The 22,672-nt window shown below is 46.8% G+C and overlaps 1 protein-coding gene across 1 annotated transcript in view; it reads left to right on the top strand.

Moving 5' to 3' along the window:
- The window catches only part of LOC147602900 (Cation efflux family protein), a 133,467-nt gene that overhangs the window by 92,080 nt on the left and 18,715 nt on the right, over window positions 1–22,672 (top strand). The window contains exons 9-10 of the mRNA XM_086797002.1: window positions 9,318–9,338; window positions 9,972–10,077. Of these exons, the coding sequence (XP_086653128.1) occupies window positions 9,318–9,338; window positions 9,972–10,077 (127 nt within the window). The remainder of the gene's footprint in view (window positions 1–9,317; window positions 9,339–9,971; window positions 10,078–22,672) is intronic.

Below are 22,672 nucleotides of genomic sequence, written 5' to 3'. Positions count from 1 at the left end.
TTTATGTTTTAATCTGATAAGGGATTCATCCCTCTACGGCCACACCCGTTCGGTGCCGGGTTGTCCAAGCTGTATTGGCGAACCTCGGTCCAAAGGTGCTGAGATCGGGAGAGCCAGGCGTTAGTACGAGAGTGCCTGTTTGTGCGTGGTCTCGGAACACCAGTGAGGCGCTCTCCGCGGAGTCCAGTGAAAGCACAGGACCGTAGAGATTGGACCACACTAGTGGTCGTTCTGCTTCGAGCTTCTACATCGAAATTCGAGCCTACTTGTTTGGTACTGTTTTCATATGTACATGGACATTATCTGGTTCTCGGAACCCATGGAGCATTGTATTCATTAAATACTCCCAATAAATATATCATATATTGAGGGGGGGGTCGGCCCGTTCCGGCCCCAGTGCTGGTGTCCATCTTTCCATTTCTGTTCATTTAAATTTCAAGTTGTTTTAAGTTGTCCATTTCAAATTTGTGGTTTTAAAGTTGTGCTATTAAGCGTGTGGGTGTCCAACGGAGTCCTTCCCACTTGACGGGATCGGTTTCATTGGTATCAGAGCACGGTTGTTTCCCTCTTCCTAGTGGGGAAACGAACTTGTGTACTGGACATCCCGCTTTTAGCAAACTTTGAACACAATGGACAGCGAAGGCAACCCTTTGGAAGTGCCAAATTCGAGGGGTCTCTCTAGTGCTTCTCGTGGGTCTGATGCCCTGCGAGGTAGACACAAGCCCCTTGAAAGGGTTATGGATAGTGAATCCAAAGGTCAACTGTCTCCAGGAAAGACAGTTATGCTTGAACAAGAGCCTGATGCTATGAGGGCTGAAATGGAACATATGAGAAAACTTTTGCAGGCTCAAGAGCAAGAATTAAAGTTTTTGCATGAAGATCCACATCTACAAAGTGCTATTGAAGCCAGGAAGGCTGATGCTATGGTTGATGTAACCTTTGAATCAATGGCTCGTGAAGTGGGCAAGAAACCAAGGGAGTTGGCACTTGCCTATCTCCTTCGCAAAGGTGATATCAAAGAGGGGGATGACGGAGAGCTAAAATTCAGAAATCCACCTCGTTTGAAGCATGGAGATCCTGCATCCCAGAGGCTGAAATCTTTTATGCAAAAGGAAGAGGTGACTGTCACCTCTCGTCATGCATCCTCTCCACAAGGCACAAAGCCTGATAGATTTATGTATGCCAGTGCTCATGGAGGGCACGAAAGTCACATGCATGCAAGATATGTATCTCATGGTGACAGGTCTACTTCCAGAAAAATTTTGCCTTCTGAGTTGTCTCATGGAGAGACCATGCCATATGCAGGTAAGTCACATGCATCTGAGCTTCGAGTTCGTGGAGCACATGCCACCGTGCCCCATGAAGCTTCTATGACGGCCCATGGAGCCCATGCAGATAGGGCTACCCCGTTGGATAAGGGGAAAAGAAAAAGAGAAGATCATGAGCCTCATGCCAGGAAGCTCAAGGAATTCAAAGCAGGTGATAAATCTGTCAAATTTGATGTCTTTCATGGTGAACATGATGCTTCTAAGGTGTTAGCGTTTGTGGCACAGTTCGACATTGCTTTTAGCGATGAGGACTTTACAGAAAAATCAAAAGTGCGCCATGCTAGCATGTTTCTGAAAGGGACTGCTGCCCATTGGTGGATCACTGAAAAGATCACCAAGGATCCCATCTCTACTTGGAAGGAATTCAAAGACAGATTTTATGCTCAGTTCTTGCCACCCAATGCAGAGCAAACTCTCACTCAAAAGTGGGATAGGCTGGAACAAAAAGATAATGAGAGTGTGCAACAGTATGTTAACAAATTCTAGAAAGTGTTGCTGGAAGTGACTCCCTTCATGCAAATCACAGAGGATGAAAGAAAGAGGAAGTTTCGTTCTGGATTGCAACCTGCATATAGATCGGGTATTGAATTGCACCCAAAACATACGTTGCAACAACTCACAGCTTCTGCCCTTGCTACAGAGCAATTGGTGCTCAAGATTAAGCAGGATCAAGGAGGTTCCAAGGGGAAGGACAAGGCTGTCCCAAATCAGCAAAAGGGTGGACAGCCACCTAAAAAGAACTTCCGGGAGCCTTACAAGGGTGGTAAAGCTGAAAATAACACATCTAAAGAACAGGGCCCAAGAAAGAACAAATTTGGATTAACTCCGGAGCAAAGAGAGCAATATGCTAAGGATGGAAAATGCTTTTCTTGTGGTAGCAAAGACCACATGTTTCGACAATGCCCAGATCGCAAACCAAAGCACGAGGACAAGCACACCAAAGCAAATGTCCATGCAGTTCCTGATGTGCAAGGTAATACAGGTCATGATGCAAAAGAGCGTATGGTTTGCAAGGCTTGTGGGCAAATCAAGGATCAGCCCGCACTCTTCATGTTTGATGACTGTGCAACTGACAATTTCATCTCTATGCAAATGGCAGCTGCATTGGGTATTGAGGTTGAAAACATGGGACCTCATATTGAAGCCGAAGCTGCATTTATTGGTAAAGAGGTGCAGGTTACCCCTTTGATTGGGAAATTGCGTATCCATATACAGGGCTACCTTGATAATGAGCATTTTCTAGTTGCTCCTCTGAATGGATGTGATGTATTGTTGGGCAAGCCGTGGCACCATAGGCTTGAGCCCCGCAAAGATTACAAGTCCAATATGATTTCTTTTATGCATAAAGGCCGCATGCATTTTATTGATGCTGGCAAAGAAGGGGATTCCATCCCAGTTGTATCACACATCCAAATAAATAAAGCAATGAAAAAGAGTCTTTCAGCGTACTTGGTTTTTGTGCGTGATAGTCTTGTGCCAAATCATCAAAATGTCGATGCTATGTCTAATGATAGGCTGAATTTTCTTAATGCATTCAACGATTGTTTTGCTGACTCATTGCCAGGTGAATTACCTCCCCAAAGGCCCGAAGATCACCGCATAGATCTTGTGCCAGGTAGTTCTCCACCTAACAAACCCGCATACCGAGTAAGTGCTGCACAACAAGAAGAAATTATGAAGCAGGTAAACGAGCTTTTAGAGAAAGGTTTGGTTCAGCCCAGTTCCTCACCTTACTGCTCTCCTGTGCTTCTTGTTCAAAAGAAGGACGGATCATTCCGTATGTGTGTGGACTACAGAGCTTTGAACAAGCTTACCATCAAGAACAGATTCCCAATTCCATGTATTGATGATATCTTGGATAAACTTGATGGCTCGGCTTGTTTTAGCAGACTTGATTTGAAGAGTGGTTATCACCAGATACGCGTGGTGCCACAAGATGTCCATAAGACTGCATTCAGGACAGCCTTCGGATTATATGAATTCTTGGTAATGCCTTTTGGTCTCACCAATGCTCCTGCTACTTTTAATCGTATGATGGATAGGATATTCCGACCCCATCGCAAGTTTACAGGAGTCTTCTTTGATGATATCTTGGTTTTCTCCAAGAATGAGTAGGAACACAGAACTCATTTGGTCACAGTGTTCGAAGAGTTGCGGAAGCATAAACTTTTCGTCAATGCCAAGAAAAGTGAGTTTTTCCTTTCAGAGATTCATTATCTGGGACATATTGTATCCAAGGATGGAGTTACAATGGATCCTGCAAAGATAGAGACTATTCGGAATTGGCCCGATTTGCAAAACGTACATCAAGTACGTAGTTTTCTGGGATTATGTTCGTATTACAAGCGTTTCATAAGGCATTTCGCCATGATTGCCACTCCTCTACATGATCTCACGAAGAAGAAAACTGCTTTTAAATGGACTTCAAAGGAACAGGATGCTTTCTTGCAGCTTAAGCATGTGATCATATGTGGTCCAGTATTGATTGTTCCTGACTTGCACAAGTCATTCGTGGTTGAATGTGATGCTTGTGGTGATTGCATAGGAGCTGTCCTAAATCAAGAAGGGCATGCAGTTGCATACGAGAGCCGTCGTTTGCATGATGCTGAGCTTCATATGGATATCTATGAGAAAGAGCTCTTGGCTGTAATTCACGCCTTAAAGATTTGGAAACATTATCTTCTTGGGGCTGAATTTGTAGTCAAGACAGATCATCAAAGCTTGAGATACTTTCTATCTCAAACCAAGCTTTCAGAGAAGCAGATGAGAATGGCAAACTTTCTTCCCATGTTTCATTTTCAGATTGTGCATACTCCAGGAAAGAAAAATGTAGTGGCCGATGCACTATCTAGGAGGCCTTATATTGCTGTAGTCTCAGTGGCCTCTCATGGAGATCTATCTGCTATGAGAGATTTGTATCATTTGGATGCTGATTTTTGCCATATATGGACTGATTTGATGGCTGGTCATTCACATGCCTCTTATGTTATCAATGAGGGTTATCTAATGAAGGATAATTGCCTATGTGTGGTGAAGGATTTGCGTTCAAAGGTTATGGACGAATGTCACGCTCCACCTTATGCTAGTCATAGAGGTATTATGCCTACTACTCGCATGATTCAGAGGTATTTCTTTTGGCCAAGCATGCGTAGAGACATTGAGGCTTATGTGTGTGCATGTATTACTTGCCAAAAGGTGAAATTTGACAGGCAAAAGCCTCCAGGTTTGCTTCAGCCATTGCCTATTCCCTCGCAACCTTGGGAAAGTATCACGATGGATTTTATTATGGATTTGCCTAGATCCCAGCATGGGAATGATGCTATTTGGACTATTGTGGACAGGTTTAGCAAGCAAGCTCACTTCTTGCCCGTCAAGAAAACCATTAAAGCTGATCATATGGTAAAGCTTTTTCTTGCTAATATTTTCAAGCATCATGGTATGCCTAAATCCATTGTTGGGGATAGAGATCCCAGGACTACAAGCCTATTTTGGAGGGCTTTGTTTGATAATATGGGTACTAAGCTTGAGTTTTCATCAGCTTATCATCCCCAAACGGATGGCCAAAGTGAAGCTGCAAATTCGGCCGTATTGGATTTGTTGAAGTGTTATGTGGCAGATCAAAAGAGTGCATGGGAGAAGTATCTTCCACTTGTTGAGTTTGCCTACAACAATACAATCCATGCTTCCACAGGAAAGGCTCCGTTTGAGATTATTTATGGCAGAGTGGTCTTGCCACCCATCCTTCGTACCAAGGATGAGATTTTTGCAGCTGATGAATATGTTCGTGACTTGGATGTTGCCTTTGGTCAGGTGCGGACAGCCATTGCAAGATCTCAGGATAAGCATAAAATGGCTGCTGACAAGCATAGAAGGGACATGGAAGTCAAAGAAGGTGATTGGGTATTGCTGAAATTTGAGAAGGCTAGGCTTCGGAAGAGGCCAGGACGAGAAGGATCATATCCTAAGCTTTCTCCTCGCTATTATGGACCCTTCAAGGTGATTCACAAGATCAATGAAATGTCCTACAGGCTTGCTTTACCTAGTCATTGGAAGATTCACAATGCTTTTCATGTGAGTCTATTTCGGAAATATGTGGGGCCAGATCCTGATGAGCCTGTCACAGAAGATCCGCCAGAGATTGAAGAGCTTGAGGAGATCCTCCAGCCAGAACAGATTGTTTTTCACAAGGAGAGAAAGCTACCTGCAGGAAAGCTTTCCAGGAGATACCTTGTGAAGTTTAAGAATTATTTGCCTATTGATGCCAAATGGGTAAATGAGGATTATTTTGCAGATTATCCGCAATTGTTGCAGGCATATCTTGAGGCTTTTCAGTTGAGGTCAACTCTTTAGAAGCCCGGGGGGATGTCACCAATTGGCCGACCATTTGGTCCATCTCCAGTTTTTGCATCTCGTTCACTTGAGGCCAGGCCAGTGTCTTGTGTGAAGAGGCCAGTATTTTGCTGACATGGACGGGAGCCAGACTGGTGCCACCCGTGTGTTAGCAGGATGGTGTCGTATGGACGGGAGCCAGACCAGTGCCACCCGTGTATGACCTGGACTGTGTTCGACCCATGGGATTGTCACGCCATGGAAGAGCCAGTATTCGTGCCGTGTTTTGCCTATGGGATTGTCACACCATAGGGAGACTCGTGCCTGGAACTGTGTCTTACCTATGGGACTGTCACTCTATAGAAAGACCAGGTTTTTATGTTTTATGTCGTGCCAGTTTTGTGCCGACAGATATTTTGTACATGTTCCATGAACGGGAGATATGTCCATGTTACTATTTGCACATGCACACATATTTTGCATGTTTGAAACTGTTTTCGCATGACATGTATTTGTGTGTTTGCCTGCCTGACGTGTTACTTACTGAGCGGGGACGCCTGCCAGTGAGTCGTGAAGTCTGCTCTGTATTCTGACGAGTTTTGTTGCATGTGAACAGGTGGTAAGTATGTTGCACAAGTAGTTTTTAATATTTAATTCTAACCCCTTTGTTTTATAAGGTTAGGTGTTCACATTTATTTAAAAGTGGGCACCCACTTTGGGGCCAAGGTGGGGAGCCCCACTTTTAAGTGAGTGTGGGGGTGGGCATGGTCACCTACCCCCACTAGTCCCCCACATGCAAACGTGGGTATGACCAAGGTTATCTCCACATGATAATTATTAAATAAAGCTTTCTCCATCAAGCGTAGAACAACATCGCTTCTCTCTTACGTAGAGAACCAGGCGACCACCATCTCTGCGCATGTTCCCCTGAGGCGGCTTGTTTTCCATCAACTCCTTCAGGCGGCAGCTACTGCTCTCAGACGTGGGCCATCCTCACAAGGCACTGTTGCGCATGCTTTTCCTGAAGGCGACCCTCTGCTGCTAGCTGCGCCTGCCTCTCTACAGGTGGTCGAGTGCTGTTGCAAGCGGCTGTTAACTCCACGCATGCTGCTGCTCTTCACAGGCGGCTGTCTATCTCTACAGGCGACTGCACCATAGGCTGACGGCTGCCCACTCTACAGGCGGCTGTTACCTCCAGACTGCTGCGCTACCTTCTCATACTGACGGCTGTGTACACTACTGCAACCAGTCGTCTTCCCTTTTACAAGTTGGTGCTACAGTAGGCGGCTGTGATTACTTGTACCAACGACTCTTCTCCTACAGCACTGCTGCACCTCAGGCTGCACCTCTGTAATCACTATTGGTGGCTGCCCATTATCTACAGGCGGCTGCCCCCACTTGAAGCAACCAGGCAAGAGGCGGCTGTGCCCATTGTGGTGGAACTTGTCTTGGTGATTCTTCACGAGGCAACTCTTTCTTCAACAAGGGTGGTTTCATCTTCATCATACCACAAATATTGGTCTTCTATCGGCCATCCACAAGTAAGTGAATTTCAGATTTGAGTAAAGCATTTTATGTTTTAATCTGATAAGGGATTCATCCCTCTACGGCCACACCCGTTCGGTGCCGGGTTGTCCAAGCTGTATTGGCGAACCTCGGTCCAAAGGTGCTGAGATCGGGAGAGCCAGGCGTTAGTACGAGAGCGCCTGTTTGTGCGTGGTCTCGGAACACCAGTGAGGCGCTCTCCGCGGAGTCCAGTGAAAGCACAGGACCGTAGAGATTGGACCACACTAGTGGTCGTTCTGCTTCGAGCTTCTACATCGAAATTCGAGCCTACTTGTTTGGTACTGTTTTCATATGTACATGGACATTATCGTGTTCTCGAAACCCATGGAGCATTGTATTCATTAAATACTCCCAATAAATATATCATATATTGAGGGGGGGTCGGCCCGTTCCGGCCCCAGTGCTGGTGTCCATCTTTCCATTTCTGTTCATTTAAATTTCAAGTTGTTTTAAGTTGTCCATTTCAAATTTGTGGTTTTAAAGTTGTGCTATTAAGCGTGTGGGTGTCCAACGGAGTCCTTCCCACTTGACAGGATCGGTTTCATATTGGCGGACTATCTTGAAGCAGTGAACTTGCCGCCAAGCTAAGCAAGAGGGAATGTCACGTGCACCCATGCACTACGGTACACGGTGACAAACTAGCTCATCAAGAGTTCAAGAATCATGTACAAAAGTAGTACCTTTTAGGATATTTTGTTGTATGTTGTGACCCCTTTGTGAGTCCCAGTCCAGACATGTCAGGCACAAGCTACGTAGGTCATTCTCCCAACCATAGAGGTCAGTGTTAGGTCTGTCCTCTTAATCCATTGTGGAGAATTCAGCAAGTGTTTATCATACAGGTGAATGTAGATGTTAGCCATAGCCATAGGATGCATGATTAAGCATGTAGTTTCATTGCATGTAGATGGGGCCGGGCCTAAGGCCAGGCCCAAGGCAGCCCCAAAGCTAGGCTAGCCTTGCAAGGGGTAGCCAACCCCCTAGCCAATACTCCTAGACCAAGACGGCAGCCCTTTTCCGGGCTTGGGCAACAGTCGGCGAGGCCAGACTGTGTCAGCGAAGCTACACAGCCAGTCGCAGCCCGACCAGCAGTCGACAAGACCAAGACCAGCCGACCAAGCATTTAATGCCTAGTCGTGGGGTTTTCTGCAGGCCGACAACCCTCCTCAGGCAAGTGACTAGCATCCATGAGCCATATAAAAAGACAAGGCATATTTAGTCCAAGAAAATCATCAGGTAAAATTCAGAGATCATCAAGCTAAGTCAAGCATGTATGCCTAGGCTCTTGCCTGGGCATACCTACAGCCACTCGTGTGCTTTCAGTCAAAGGCAAAGAAGCTCGGTCTCTTCAGGCGTATTTAGCACACCTACCCTCAGACTTGGGTGTATTTCTGTCCAAGATAGCTTCACAATCGCCTAAAGCTTATGCATAGTTCTGCCCAGCGTTTGGTCACTTCGTCCTTGCGTTTGGCGGTGAGTTAGTCAGTTTGTCCGCTCAGTCTTGTGGACATAGTTAAGCTTGTATGGAGTTCTCCAGAAGAAGAAATAAAGCAAGTACAACTACTTGGCCGGGGGGGGGGGGGGGGGGGGGGGGGTGCTTGAGTGCGTAATTCGCGACCCCATCTGATGTTGTCTCTACTACATCTCTTTCAGATTCATGTGTGCTGTTTTAAAGGATTGCTAGAGACTCACTAATCTTAGGTTTAAAGAAAGGCTTCGTTGTTTCACACGGTCCTAGCTCGTCGCATGCTACACTGCATGATATGTATGGCTGAGTCTGCCCTGCATCACCGGAGTTTGACAGAAACTTACTATGACGGGCTTTGTGTGAATATATGCACTTATGTGTGTGGGGGGGGGGTGTGTGTGTGGAGTGCGTGTGTGAGCATATCTTGATAGAGAGTTCTACACCCACTATTGGGCATTGATGACGTTAGTGGGGATGTCGTAGTATCTAGTCCATACTATGCATAATGGAGTTGATAGTTGTATAGTCTTGTGGGTTGACTACCATGAGTATATAACATGCACGTTCCTAAAAGGTGAATTTGGGCATGTTCCTGGATTCATCTAGGTATATAACAAAAGGCTCATTAGCATTTGCGATTACATATTGGGGTGATTCTATTCTTTTCCAGCTCAAAGCTGTGATTTTTGTTTGTCTTTTTCATACTTAATACAAGTCTCTTTCTTGAGAAAAAAAAAATCCCATAAGACCAATGATGCTACAATATGTCAGTACTATAGTGCTATAGTGGGAGATGCATAGGGTATCCCCTTAATCCTAAACAAAGAGAGAAGAGAGAAAAGGAAAAGAGATTACTGATTAAGAAGAAAGAAAGATGAGCGAGAAGAGGAAGAGAGGAAGGCAGAAGTTTAGGAGAACTTGGGCCTTGCAGCACCGTTCGAGGTTGCAAGGAGGGGTCCCAATCCTGTAGCTTAAGTGCAGCAGAGGACATTAAACAATGGGTGGGGACAATAAAGAACAGGTGGGACTTGGGAGATTGAACAGCAAGTGAAAATGGGTCATCACTAAACTAGAGATGTTACACTTGATAGCCTTGAAATGCTTTTTTTTTTTTGTGTGACCTGATCTGGTAACTTTCACGTTACCGTCTTGTTCATTAATAATTGTAATTGCTAATCTTGATTTCAACAAATTTTCTGGTCATTAATCACTCAAGTTGGTGCATGCTTCCTTTCATAAGATCTTAGCAATTGTGTCCATGTGTGTGGGTGTGTGCGCTTAAGGTGGATCCATGGCTTAGTGTGAGTGCTGCTCATATGATTGGTGAAACCGCTCGTCAAAAGCTTCGAGAACACCACTCTTTATTGGAGGAAATCTTCATACATGTTGGTAAGTTTTGCATGTGCATCTGATTACTTCTCTCTCTCTCTCTCTCTCTCTCGTATGTTTTTTGTATGCATTAGTTAGCCCAATTTTACTTTTAAAATGGAGGCTATGAATTATTTCTCCACTCTCTCTAAATATCTAAACTTAGTCCAACAGTCCCTGCCATGCGGCACTCTCTGCAATGTGTACCACCGCTTCATGTCCTCTTTTATATGTTGGCTGCTCGAACATATTAAAATCTCCCCGAATGATCCAATGATCTGCATGCGGAAGCCATTCTGTGAGAAGATTTATAAAGAAGTCCTCTCCCCTCTATGATTGGGGGCGTAAATATTGAGGATACCAACATGTATATTGCCTTGCATGATAATAATCCACTGTGCTCTGGTAGGCATCACAACACCATGACCAGTAATGCAAGGCAAGGTGGACTGGGAAACTGAAATACATACACCACCCTTGGAGCCTGCAGCCCTAGACCAAAAAGTGTGACTAGATAGAAGTTGCTAGAACCATTGCATTGGCTGTAATCTAATTTGTGCTCCTGCATAAGAAAAATGTCCATTAGGCCATTAGTAACTACGGGGTGGAGTAGCCAGAACCATTGCATTGGCTGTCATCTAATTTGTGCTCCTGCATAAGCAAAATGTTAATTAGGCCATTAGTAACTACCGGGTGGAGTGTCCCTCACGACCTGTCTCCGCCTGGCAGTGAGGAAAGATACGGCCTAACCCCTGTATATTCCACGAGAAAATCTTCATGAGTGAAGAAAAGTGTGGCCAAACCTTGTGGTCGACATTGATGCGTTATCTCTCAAGGAGACGGAACGCCTTGCATAAGTAGCGATTTGTGAGGAGGCGAGCAGAGGGAAGTCCTCAAGGGGAAACAATCTTCAGTGTCATAGCATGGCTGAACTCTCCCTCCCGTTCATGGTAAAAATCCTCTCCTAGGGGAGGAGGGAATATGCTCTTGAGGATCTTGGGATACCAGCTATGAAAACACCTAGTGTAAAGAAGGCTATGGAAGCCATGAATGCAAGCTACGAAGATCTGGGAGAGTGAAGAATCCTGTGCACAGGTTTACCTATGATGGTTATGTGGCACATCACTATGCATACATGGCAAAAGTTGTACAGGTTGTAGAGCCCACATGCATTGATGAGGCTGTTGGAAATGTATGTTGGGAAAAAGCTATGGATGAGGAGATGGATGCACTATATGGAAATGAGACTTGGGATTTAGTGCAATTGCCTGAAGGCAGAAAGCCATTGGATACAAGTGGGTGTACAAAGTAAAACATAACAGTGAAGGAAGCATAAGCAGGTACAAGGTTAGATTGGTAGCCAAAGGATATGCGCAGACATATAGCATTGATTATGAGGAAATTTTCAGCCTAGTTGCCAAGATGGCGACTGTGAGAGTTGTGATAGCAGTGGTTGCGTCAAAGCAATGGTCTTTACATCAGATGGATGTAAAGAATGCATTCTTGCATGGGGATGTACATGAGATGGAGTTGAGCTCGAGGGGGAGTGTTGAGATATCGAGCTCATCTAGTGAGGCGGTAGACACCGATGATCCGCCTGGGGGATAGGCCCCACACTTACACCACTGGCATGGTTGGTGAGATCATGGGTGATATGCGGCCAGTGGGATGACAGGCTGTGTGACAGCCATTCTAGAGACTGGCATAGTTATAGCGCTAGCTCATTTAGTTGGGTTTACACTATAGAGAACCCTTGTATGTATTTGGCTGAGTACCTTTTCATATTGTGTGTACTCTTATCTTTGTATATGGTGTGTTGAGTGTTGTGTGAAGAAGAAGAAGATTTTCAGCCTCTCACCTTGTGTGTTCTCTTTTTAGGTTTTGTGAGAGTGTGTGTGCTTGCATGATCTCAAGCTCTCTTCTCCCCTACAGCTTGTCATCCCTTTCGCTCCATCACTCTTCCTATCATGTGGTGGATATTTCTCTTCCCTTGATGTCTGTCCTGTGGTGGACTTAGGAGACCCTATCTCTATTATAGTAAAGGGTACACAGGCAAAAGTCTCCTATATGGACAACAATGAGAAAATACCAGTGATGAAGCAAACAAGGTCTCTCCAAGGGACAAAGGTATGGATAGCTGATGAACTCACCCCGCTACAACTCAAGAACAGATCGGCAGAGTTGAATAAAGTTAAAGAAACAAGAAAGAATGGCAAATGGGCAATATACAGAGGAGGATAAGCAATCATTAAAGAATTCCGTACCCCACCCCCCTCAAGAGCAAATCCATCCATGGATGAAATATAGCTATTTTTATTTTGAACCTCAATTTCGAACTAGATGCAATAGAACCCATTGTAATTTAAACTCTTAAGAGTCTTAAGAGTTCATTTTGAGTTATTTTTTTTTTCAGTTTCATGCCTTTTTGGTATCGATACCCAGAGTGGAATGTAAATGGATGTACCTGATCTGTCCCATAGGTCGGTTTCGGCCTCCCATGGACGTTAATATAACTTTCTCTCTCTCTCTCTCTCTCTCTCTCTCTCTCTCTCTCTCTCTCGCTCTCGCTGCCTGCCTGCGCCCCCCCCCCTCCTCGCTGTTCGCCTCTCTCTCTTCGCTGCCCGCCTGCCTATCTTCTCGCTCTCTCTCTCTTCGCTGCCCGCCTGCGCCCCCCCCTCCTCGCTGTTCGTCTCTCTCTCTCTTCGCTGCCCGCCTGCCTATTTTCTCGCTCTATCTCTCTTCGCTGCCCTGCCCCCCCTTCGCTTCTCGCTATGCTAGAGAGACAGTGCCACCAGGCGCATTTTCAGGAGCCCCGGACGAAGGGGTGGCTATTTGACACATTAGTCACACCGGCATTGATGTATGGAGCAGCAGTATGGGCGCCAGGCCTTGCTACCCATTGGTGGACACAGAGATAGAGACCACAGGCCCTCATGATGGCACGCATGATATGCAGCAAACCGTCAGTACCTCATGACATTATCCGAGCAGAGTTTGTTGCGCCTCCTATGATGGTAGAGGCCATATTTCAGACTATATGCCTGCTAGACAGATTCAGAGAGATGCCACAGGACAGATTATCATACAGAGCTTTTTAGGCATCTAGACAGTTGGCTGAGGCAGGAGATAGAGGATCATGGTATGCACAGGTCACACATTGGTTCTCACAGCATGGCCTAGACATGGATCATCTACCACCATTCCAGTATGACAGGGATGCACCACATATCCGTCTCTCTCATAGTGAGAGGAACAGAGTATTGAGACAGGATCTATGGCAGCTCTATACAGGAGAGACATGGATATCGCCTACACAGCCTCTTCCACCGAAGATGCTATACTACAGAGATCACTTCATGAGTATCACCGTTGATGGATTTATAGAGAGGCCTAGATACATGGAGGGCTTTTTACCACGGCTCCCGAGTGGCTATTGGTCAGCTCAGAGTTTCATCACACCGATTGGAGATTGAGAGTGGCAGAGCAGCACGGATCCCCCGAGAGGAGAGGGTATGCAGATTGTGCAGAGAGGAGGTGGAGAGTGAGGAGCATTATGTATGCAGATGCAGAGCATATACAGCCATCAGAGAGAGATATCCCATTTTATTCAGAGAGCCACATTCCCTACGCCAGATCTTTGAGACAGCAGACCAGCGCATACTGGGGAGATACATTCTAGACATACAGCGCCACAGAGAGACATTATTACAGGCTCAGACAGCTCCAGAGGGGGGGTGACAGACACAGATTACTACATTTTTTCAGAGATCCATACCCCTCCCAGCCCCTACACGGCAAGGAATTACTCTCCAGAGAGCAGAGACACTTAGAGCCCGCAGGAGACAGAGACACCTGGCTTTCGGACACCACGCCTATACCAGAGAGAGATGACAGAGATCAGAGCTCAGTTTCACAGAGAGGGTGCGGAGCGACTGGCTCGCTTCAGAGCACACCCAGGCATGTTCTTCAGGGAGCTGTGGACACCCCCTTCACTGATGTATACCATTTTATACCCCCAGTATGGTACAGGATGGAGCTAGCTAGGTTGCATATCATGATTGTATACTCCATGCATATAGCTTTGCATTCTCCTAGTAATAGAGCTCCATCCCCTGCACACCCAGATTCAGCTTTTTATTCAGTACTTTTTCATTTTGTTGGGATGACAGAGGATACCCCATACAGGTACTCCGATTTGTCTCATAGGCCGAGTTCGGTCTTTTGGAAGACGTTAATAAAATCTTTCTTTCTTTCTTTCTTTCTCTCTCTCTTCGCTACCCGCCTGCACCCCCCCCTCTCTCGTTGTTCGCCTGTCTATCTTCGTGCCTCCCTTTCCCCCCCCTCGCTGTTCGCCTCTCTCTCTTCGCTGCCCGCCTGCCTATCTTCTCGCTCTCTCTCTCTCTTCCGCTGCCCGCCTGCCTATCTTCTCGCTCTCTCTCTCTTCGCTGCCCGCCTGCGCCCCCCCCCTCCCCCCCGCTGTTCGCCTCTCTCTCTTCGCTGCCCGCCTGCCTATTTTCTCGCTCTCTCTCTCTTCGCTGCCCTGCCTCCCCTTCGCTTCTCGCTCTCTCTCTCTCTCTTCGCTGCCTGCCTGCGCCCCCCCCCCCCCCCCCCTCTCTCGCTGTTCGCCTGTCTATCTTCGTGCCGCCCTTTCCCCACCCACCCTTCCTCAGGCCCCCAAGGCAGCAACATAACTCTCTTCTCCTCTCTTCCCCCCCTTGTTGCTACTGTTTTGCTCCTGTGTCATGGATTAATTAATTAATTAATTTTCAGTCCATTGGCTGTGGGAATCCTGCAAAAAGTCATGACCAAGACTGGGTTAAAGAGGAGCTCGTGAAGATGGAGGACAAGCTCGGCACAATTATCAAAGAAAACAAGAAGATGGTCGACTCTTCCGTCACCGCAATCATAAACCGCCTCTCCAAACTCGAGAAGGGATTTGACAAAATCCAAGAGCTCGAAGAGAGATCTTCCAAGCAAGAGGCTGAGATTTCAGCTTTAAAGGAGGAACTAGCGGAGGCCAAATTGCATGCTAAGAGTCAAGCGGCTGAAATCTCAGCCCTCAAAAGGAGTTGGCAGCCACTTCAAAAAGCAATCTTGAGGATGGAAAATTTCAGCCCTCCTTTCTTGAAGAGCTGAATACCATCAAGGAGCAAATGAGGATCATTCGAGAGGAGGAGGAGCAACATAAAGAGAAGACATCTTCATGGGTGGAGGTGATCACAAAGACACAAAAGAAGATGGACGAGGCGGAGAAATGGATCGAGGTCGCCAAGAAAGGGAAAGGTAAAGAATCGCCACCCATCCCCACTCCCACCATCATCAACATGACCCTTGAAGAGGAGCAAAGGAGGAAGACCCGGGCCTTACATGTACGAGTGTCCGGTCTAAAAGACCGTGATGATGCGGAAGGGGAAACCAAGGACCTCTTCTCTATGATGGGCATTGAAGCCATGCACACAAAGGCATGGAGAGTGGGAAAGAAGAGAGAAGGTAGTGGTGGCGAATCTTCTAAGGAGAGAGCACTTATCATTCGTTTCCCCTCCGTGGAAGCGAAGAACGACTTCTTGAAGAGACGTCCTACACTCAAGAAGACGGGAATATTCCTTGGAGATGACCTCACACTCTCGCAACTTGCCCACATGAAAGAAGTTATGCCAGAGATAAGGGCAGCCCGAGAGAAAGGGAAAGTGGCCTTCTATAGAGATGGTAGAGTGGTGATTATGGAGAGGCGCTCTTCATGACGGCGCGAGACCTATGGGACTACACTCAAAGTTGCTACTTGGAATTGTAATGGATCTCTACGTCTTGATGTAGGGGCTTTTGAGGATAGTTTCACTGGGAGGGACATCATCTTCTACTGTGAGACGCATCAGGCTCCTGGATAGTCTATGCCACATGTTAGTGGATACCGATGGGAGACAGCTTGTAGACAGGAGACTCGTTCAGAGCATAGAGGACGGGGCTCAGGAGGAGTGGCAGTATTGTTTAGAGAGGAGCTACAGCCACTGATACATATAGTCCGCAGAGATGAGCAGGCTAGGTACATGTGGGTTAGACTGAGGGCAGAGACGGGCAGATATCTCTACATTGCTATATGCTATTTTGCTCCTAGTACATCAGTGTATGCATCACCTAGCGGGCAGTCTCCCTTTTCTATTTTGGATGATGACATTTGGGAGTTCTCCAGGGATGGTGACATCATTCTCTTGGGGGACTTCAATGCCAGGACCGCCCATAACCAGACAGTATTTTATGATACCTCAGAGGAGATGTTGAGGGAGCTTGATGTTAGGGATATGGGCCTATCTAGACTCTCACAGGATGAGGAACATACAGTGTATGGGCGGTATTTGATAGACATGGGGATTGCACACGGATTGGCCATCCTGAATGGCCTACAGAGATTCCCGACATCGGGCGGTTTCACTTGCTTTCCACATAGGCATGGTGCTAGTACAGTGGACTATGTTATGGCTCAGCCCAGTCTCATTCCCTCTTTTCAGCATTTTATGGTAGGCACTAGGCCGGTTGGAATAGCAGTGGATCATGCTATCTTGTCCTTCACTCTCACATTTCAGTTCAGCACCGCTCCATTGGGACAGGTCTCCACACACACTCGTTATACCTTTACGAGGGAGACTGACACCGTGTACACGGATGAGATATACATACGCTTATGTGCCGAGGAGCCGGGACGGCCATTAGATGAGCTCACTCAGATATTGATAGATATGCTTCATGTTGCAGCATCAGAGGCATATCCCCAAAGTCAGCCTACACGGAGACGATCTGGGAACATACCCCAGAACAGTTGGTATGATGAGGAGTGCAGAGAGATGAGGATCAGATTACAGAGAGAGGTGCTCATGGGTGTTACCACTCACAGACAGTCACGGATTACCTTCCGGCACCTAGTGCGACGGAAGAAGAGGGCTTATCTTGCTCAGTTAGAGAGGGATTTGTATCAGCTATAGAGATTTGGGGTGAGTATGCAGCATCCCTGTACACAGCAGCAGGACAGCCGCCCCTGCCAGACCCATCGGAGCCATGCCCACAGAGACATGTGCTTTCTTTACTGCTGAGATGGTAAGGAAAGCTATTGACAGGATGAGGACTGGGAGAGCATATGATCATGATGGTTTGGTAGCAGAGCACTTTATTCATGCCAGAGATATGCTTGCAGAGCTTATTGCTATGATGTTTAACCGAGCTGTGTGTGAGGGTTTTCTTGAGACTTGGAATATGTCCACGATTGTGCCTATCTGCAAGTCAGGGGATCCCATGCTTCCTGGGAATTATCGTACCATCATGATTGGTCACACATTGACTAGATTATATGCATCTATTCTTGAGCAGGAGTTGAGTAGATGGGCAGAGAGAGAGGGCATACGTGCATTAGGGCAGGCAGGGTTCAGGAGAGGTTTCTCCTATGGAGAGGCCCTTGGTTTCTATGATTTCCCGGATGATTAGGGCCAAGGCCTCCGTACCACATGATATTATCCGTGCAGAGATGGCTGCCCCCCCATTGGTGGTAGAGGCACTCACTCGATCAGTCTCCTTTATACATAGCACTTGGGCTCTCCCTAGAGACAGATATGCTCGCTTAGCCCTGGAGTCTTCACGACAGTTGGCATCACAGGGAGACGGATCATGTTGGTATGCACAGATGACAGCTTGGTTCCAGTTGCATGGCTTTAGTATGGAAAGGCTACCTCCATTTCAGTACTCCCTGGATGCACCCTCCCTCTCTCTCACACGGGCAGAGATTACCAGACTTATCAGGCAGGACTTGATTCAGCTGGACACTAGGAGGACATGGATATAGCCGACACAGGAGCTTGGTACGAAGATGGCTTTCTATAGAGATCATCTTCTCCAGCTCACACAGGATGGGTTTGTGATTAGACCCAGCTACATGGATACTCATCTTTCTCATGGGGTACGGTGTGCTGTTGGTCAGATGCGCACATCCTCACACCAGCTAGAGATTGAGACTGGCAGATTCAGAGGAGTACCAGCTGAGGCCAGGATTTGTCAGCTGTGCCAGATGGAGCCAGAGAAAGAGTTACATTACATATATCACTGTCCAGTATATTATGAGATACGAGGCCGTTTTCACTGCCTGTTTAGAGAGGGTTTCGGACCACTTTCTAGAGTCATGAGATACCAGGATCAGAGATGCCTCGGATTATACTTGCTGGAGCTTCGTAGACATAGAGAGGGTCTCTTGAGAGGGACGGGATCAGAGAGGGAGAGACACCTACAGAGGCAGATTACAGACTTCTTTCGACCAGAGATTGAGCAGTCAGGCCAGCAGGCATTGCAGCTAGCCCCAGAGTATAGCCGCACTAGAGGTACACTGATTGATCGGGCTATAGAGCTGGGGCGGTCCAGGCGCCCCAAGATGAGAGGCCCATCTCGACACCGGCGGAGATTACATCAGAGGATCAGGACCATACTAGCACGGCATGGGAGACGTTGAGTACTCACCATGGAGGACATTGAGGATATCCGCCATCGATCGATGAGAGACATCTTTGGATAGTGATGTGTATGATGCTTACCTTTGTTGCTGGAGTTTTCCTCCCAGATGTTATCCATTAGAAGCTCCTAGTACCGTACTTTTCCTCACAGTTATTTCTGTTTTTAGCTTTTCTTACACAGACATTGTATCAGATCCACCAATTGTTGTAACCTTTTTGGTCTCATAGGTCATTTTGGCCTTTTGAAGACGTTCATATATCATTTCATTTCATTTCTCTCTCTCTCTCTCTGTCACTCTCTCTCTCTCTCTCTCTCTCTCTGTGGAGATCCGTAGGCTCAGAGAGTCCATTATCAGGAGCAGACGCCCGACTGGCAGGGAATCCACACAGACAGATTACTGACTTCTTTAGAGGGACTACTCGGGAGAACACACAGCCGACAGCTCAGCTGCAGGCACCCTGTGGGACTCTAGTTGAGAGAGCTATCCAGTTGGGCAGATCCAGATGCCCAAGGGTTCGCAGATCCTCACATCGGAGACGGTGCCTACACCGGAGGATTCAGAGCATCATTGCGAGACATCAGGCTCGTCCGACCAGGCATCTCACTATGGCAGATATCCAGGCCATCTGGCAGAGACCCATGCTAGAGTTCCTAGGATGATTACCACTCCAGCCATATACTGTTGTACTCACTGTCACTTTTGTACTCCCCCATATTCATGTATTCATGTATCCATGTACTCATGTACCCCATTTCGACTAGTAGCATTAGCTTCCCACTCTCCCTAGTTTCTGCTTCCGGATGCTCCCTATTGATGTATTGTAGGGCTAGATACTTACCTTCAATTCTTTCTTTTCTTTTCTAGATAGTGTATCAGATGTCACATGGTTGTAACTTTGGTCTCATAGGTCACTTTGGCCTTTTGAAGACGTTAATATAACATTTCATTTCATCTCTCTCTCTCTCTCTCTCTCCATTAGGAGCTCCTAGTACCGTACTTTTCCTCATAGCTGTTTCAGTTTCAGTTAGTTGTTTAGTTGTTTTTAGCTTTTCTTACACAGACATTGTATCAGATCCACCAATTGTTGTAACCTTTTTGGTCTCATAGGTCATTTTGGCCTTCTGAAGACGTTAATATATCATTTCATTTCATTTCTCTCTCTCTCTCTCTCTCTCTCTCTCTCTCTCTCTCTCTCTCTCTCTCTTTGGTATGACCCTTGCAGGCCCCTCCTCCCTGCTCGCGCTGCGCGCTGATGGTCTCTCTCTCTTTGCGTTGCCCGTGATGTAGAGTGCCTGCCCACCTGGCACCTGCGCAGCGCCCTGTGCCCGCTTGTCACACCCACCTACATGCAGCGTGCCTGCCCGCCATCTGTCCTGCTCTGTGCGTAGGCAAGCCGCCTTCCTTTTCCCACCGACGCTTGCTCAGGTCCCCAAGGCAACAACTAGGGGGAAACATGTCTCAATACTAGAAGGGAGAACAGGATGGTGGAACAATCTTTCACACCCCCACGAAGGCACCAAATGCCTACCGTAGAAGACTGAGGGGAGGGATCATGTCCCCTGGCTCACGAAGGCATGCGAAGACGGCCCGACGAGACGAGGCCGTTTATGAGGAGATACAACCGCACATAAGGACAGTGATGAGCACTATGCGAAAAGGAATGGACTGAGCAGATGCATGCCCAAAAGAAAGTGATATACGAAATGTTGAAGGAAGAGATATATGCCCAATGGAAGGGAGAAATGCAAGCCCAAGTACGGGTTGAGATGGAATTAGCCCAAGCCTTGATGCACACGAAAATGAAAAAAGAGATGCAAAAATGGGAGGATGACATGCTTCGGGAGATTGGCACAACGGTTGCATCGTACGAAGGCACCTTGAAGACATGTATGGCTGAACGTGAAAAAGACATCACAGAAATGCAAAACACTTTGGAATCATGTAAGGCAAAAGTGGTTGCGGGTGAGAAGGAAATGCATTCATGGGCTGAAATTGCCAGTGCCACAAAGAAACAAATTGAGGAAGTCAGCCCATGGATTGAAGTAGTAAAGAAGCAGAAGGATACACCAGTCAATAAAGTAGAGGTGATGAATGCTACATTGGAAGAGAAAGCCAAGAGACAGGCATGTGCCTTACATGTACGCATAGTTGGTTGGGAAGATAAGGCAAATCCCCAAGAGGATGCAAAAGCTCTTGCAACAAAAATTGGAGCCACTGATGTGCCCATTGCTGGAGCATGGCGAGTAGGCAGAGATGAAACCAGGGCGAAGATATTGATCATCAGGTTTGGTGACTTGGAGAAGAAGAAGGCCTTCCTCTCCATAAGGATGGCCCTTAAGGGGGAAAAGATTTGTTTGGTTGAGGACCTTACATCGGCACAGATAGCACCCCAGAAGGAACACATGCCGCGTGTGCTTGAGGCAAGGAAAGAGGAGAAATGGGCGGTATACAGAGATGGCCGAGTCATCATTACGGAGATGAGGCTCGCCTGGCGGTGCACGGCCTATGAGACCTTGCGATTCACGGTGTGGAATTGCAATGGAGCCCTTAGAATAGATGCAAGATACTTTCAGACACAGCGATATTCCTATGTATACGGAGACCCATCAGTGCACAAACAAGAGGCTTCCTAACGTGTGGGGTTATAGATGGGAATCAGTGTTCCGCCCTCAGCCACGTACAATGGGAGGTACTAGAGGATTTGGAGGAGTGGCAGTACTTTTCAGGGAGGAGCTTTGTCACCAGCCTGGACATTTCCCAGTCTGAAAGGGGTATGGTGGACTCCAGGATGTTTAAATATTTGGAAAGTACAAGCTTTGGGAATGGGGGATTATCCTAGAATACAAAGGACCACACTCCTAGAATTTAGGAGAGTTGCTATTTTTGGCCCGACTCCGATGGAAATTCTGTTCGCGTCATTACATCTGGAATTGAGCAGATACCAAGAGTTGGCAAAGTGCCTATGACAGAATGTCTACCAGTTGGGATATTTTTAGAGATAAAGTATATGGAAGGACCCATCTCTTAGATTGGGACATGTGGCAAGAAAGTGGACCAAAGTGAGACAAGTGGCTTGACACTTGTTAGAAAGTGGATCAAAGTGAGACAAGTGGCCTCACACTTGACACTTCAGCTATTGTGTGGCTCTCCACTTGTCATTGTAGCCTTCTCTTGCCATTTTAGCTCATGGGAGGCCTAAATCTATAAATTGGAGCCCTCTCTCTTCATGAATGGAGGCTCTCTTGCTGCACACTAGCCTCTACCACCGTTGAAGGCTGCCTTAATGATGGCTACTCTCTTTCTCTCTCACTTGAAGGCTGCCCATGAAGAATACCGGCTGTTGGGGATTGTTTTGGAGGCTTCCATCGCGAAGAAATACTGAAGCCACCGTACCGATTGTACCAGTCACTGTACCTACTGTACCAGCCATTGTACTTGCTGTACTAGCCATTGTACCTGTTGTACCGGCTGAATGGAGAGTTGTACTTGCTGTACTAGCTCTATTGCATGAAGACCCGTGGTTTTCGGAAGAATCAGTACCCACACTGAGGTATATGGATTATATTGATGGCTCGGCATTTCTACAGCCTATGTTCCGGCTCAGTTACCTTGTGTTGGGCTGTGTTATGGCATTTGTATAGGGATAATCCGGCATCTCCCGTAGGGAGAGTAAGGCCCTCAAAGCTTGTACATGATATTATTCTCCTTGGGTAATAAAATACTCCAAGGGGGGGGTCGGCCCATTCCGGCCTCTATGCGGTGTCACACGTGCAAGCTCCATTTTCAGCATTTGTGGATGTTTTGTCCAGCTTTATGTTTTATGCAAAGTGATGATGGATATGTGTTAAGGCTGTGGCCATGTTTAAGTGTTTTAACATGCATTGATGGTATCAACAAGTGTGTAAAAGGCCCTAGTCTCCCGGGCACCCGCTGTGAGTGTCATTGGTATCAGAGCATAGGCTTTCTTAGAAGCGGAGGCTTCCTTCTATCAATAAGGAAGAGAAAAGATCTCAAGTGGGGACCACACTTACCATCATTGCTGTTAAGCATGGCCAGCCGCTTCATAGCTTATGAAGCAAGAGCATGAGCAGTAGACAGATTGTTTATGAATTCACAGAATTTTATCGTGGA

This window comes from Cibotium barometz, chromosome 65, assembly GCF_041138505.1.
Source record: "Cibotium barometz isolate CiBa-2024 chromosome 65, ASM4113850v1, whole genome shotgun sequence".
Classification (NCBI taxonomy): Eukaryota; Viridiplantae; Streptophyta; class Polypodiopsida; order Cyatheales; family Cibotiaceae; genus Cibotium; species Cibotium barometz.
This window is presented reverse-complemented; position numbering and strand designations above follow the sequence as displayed.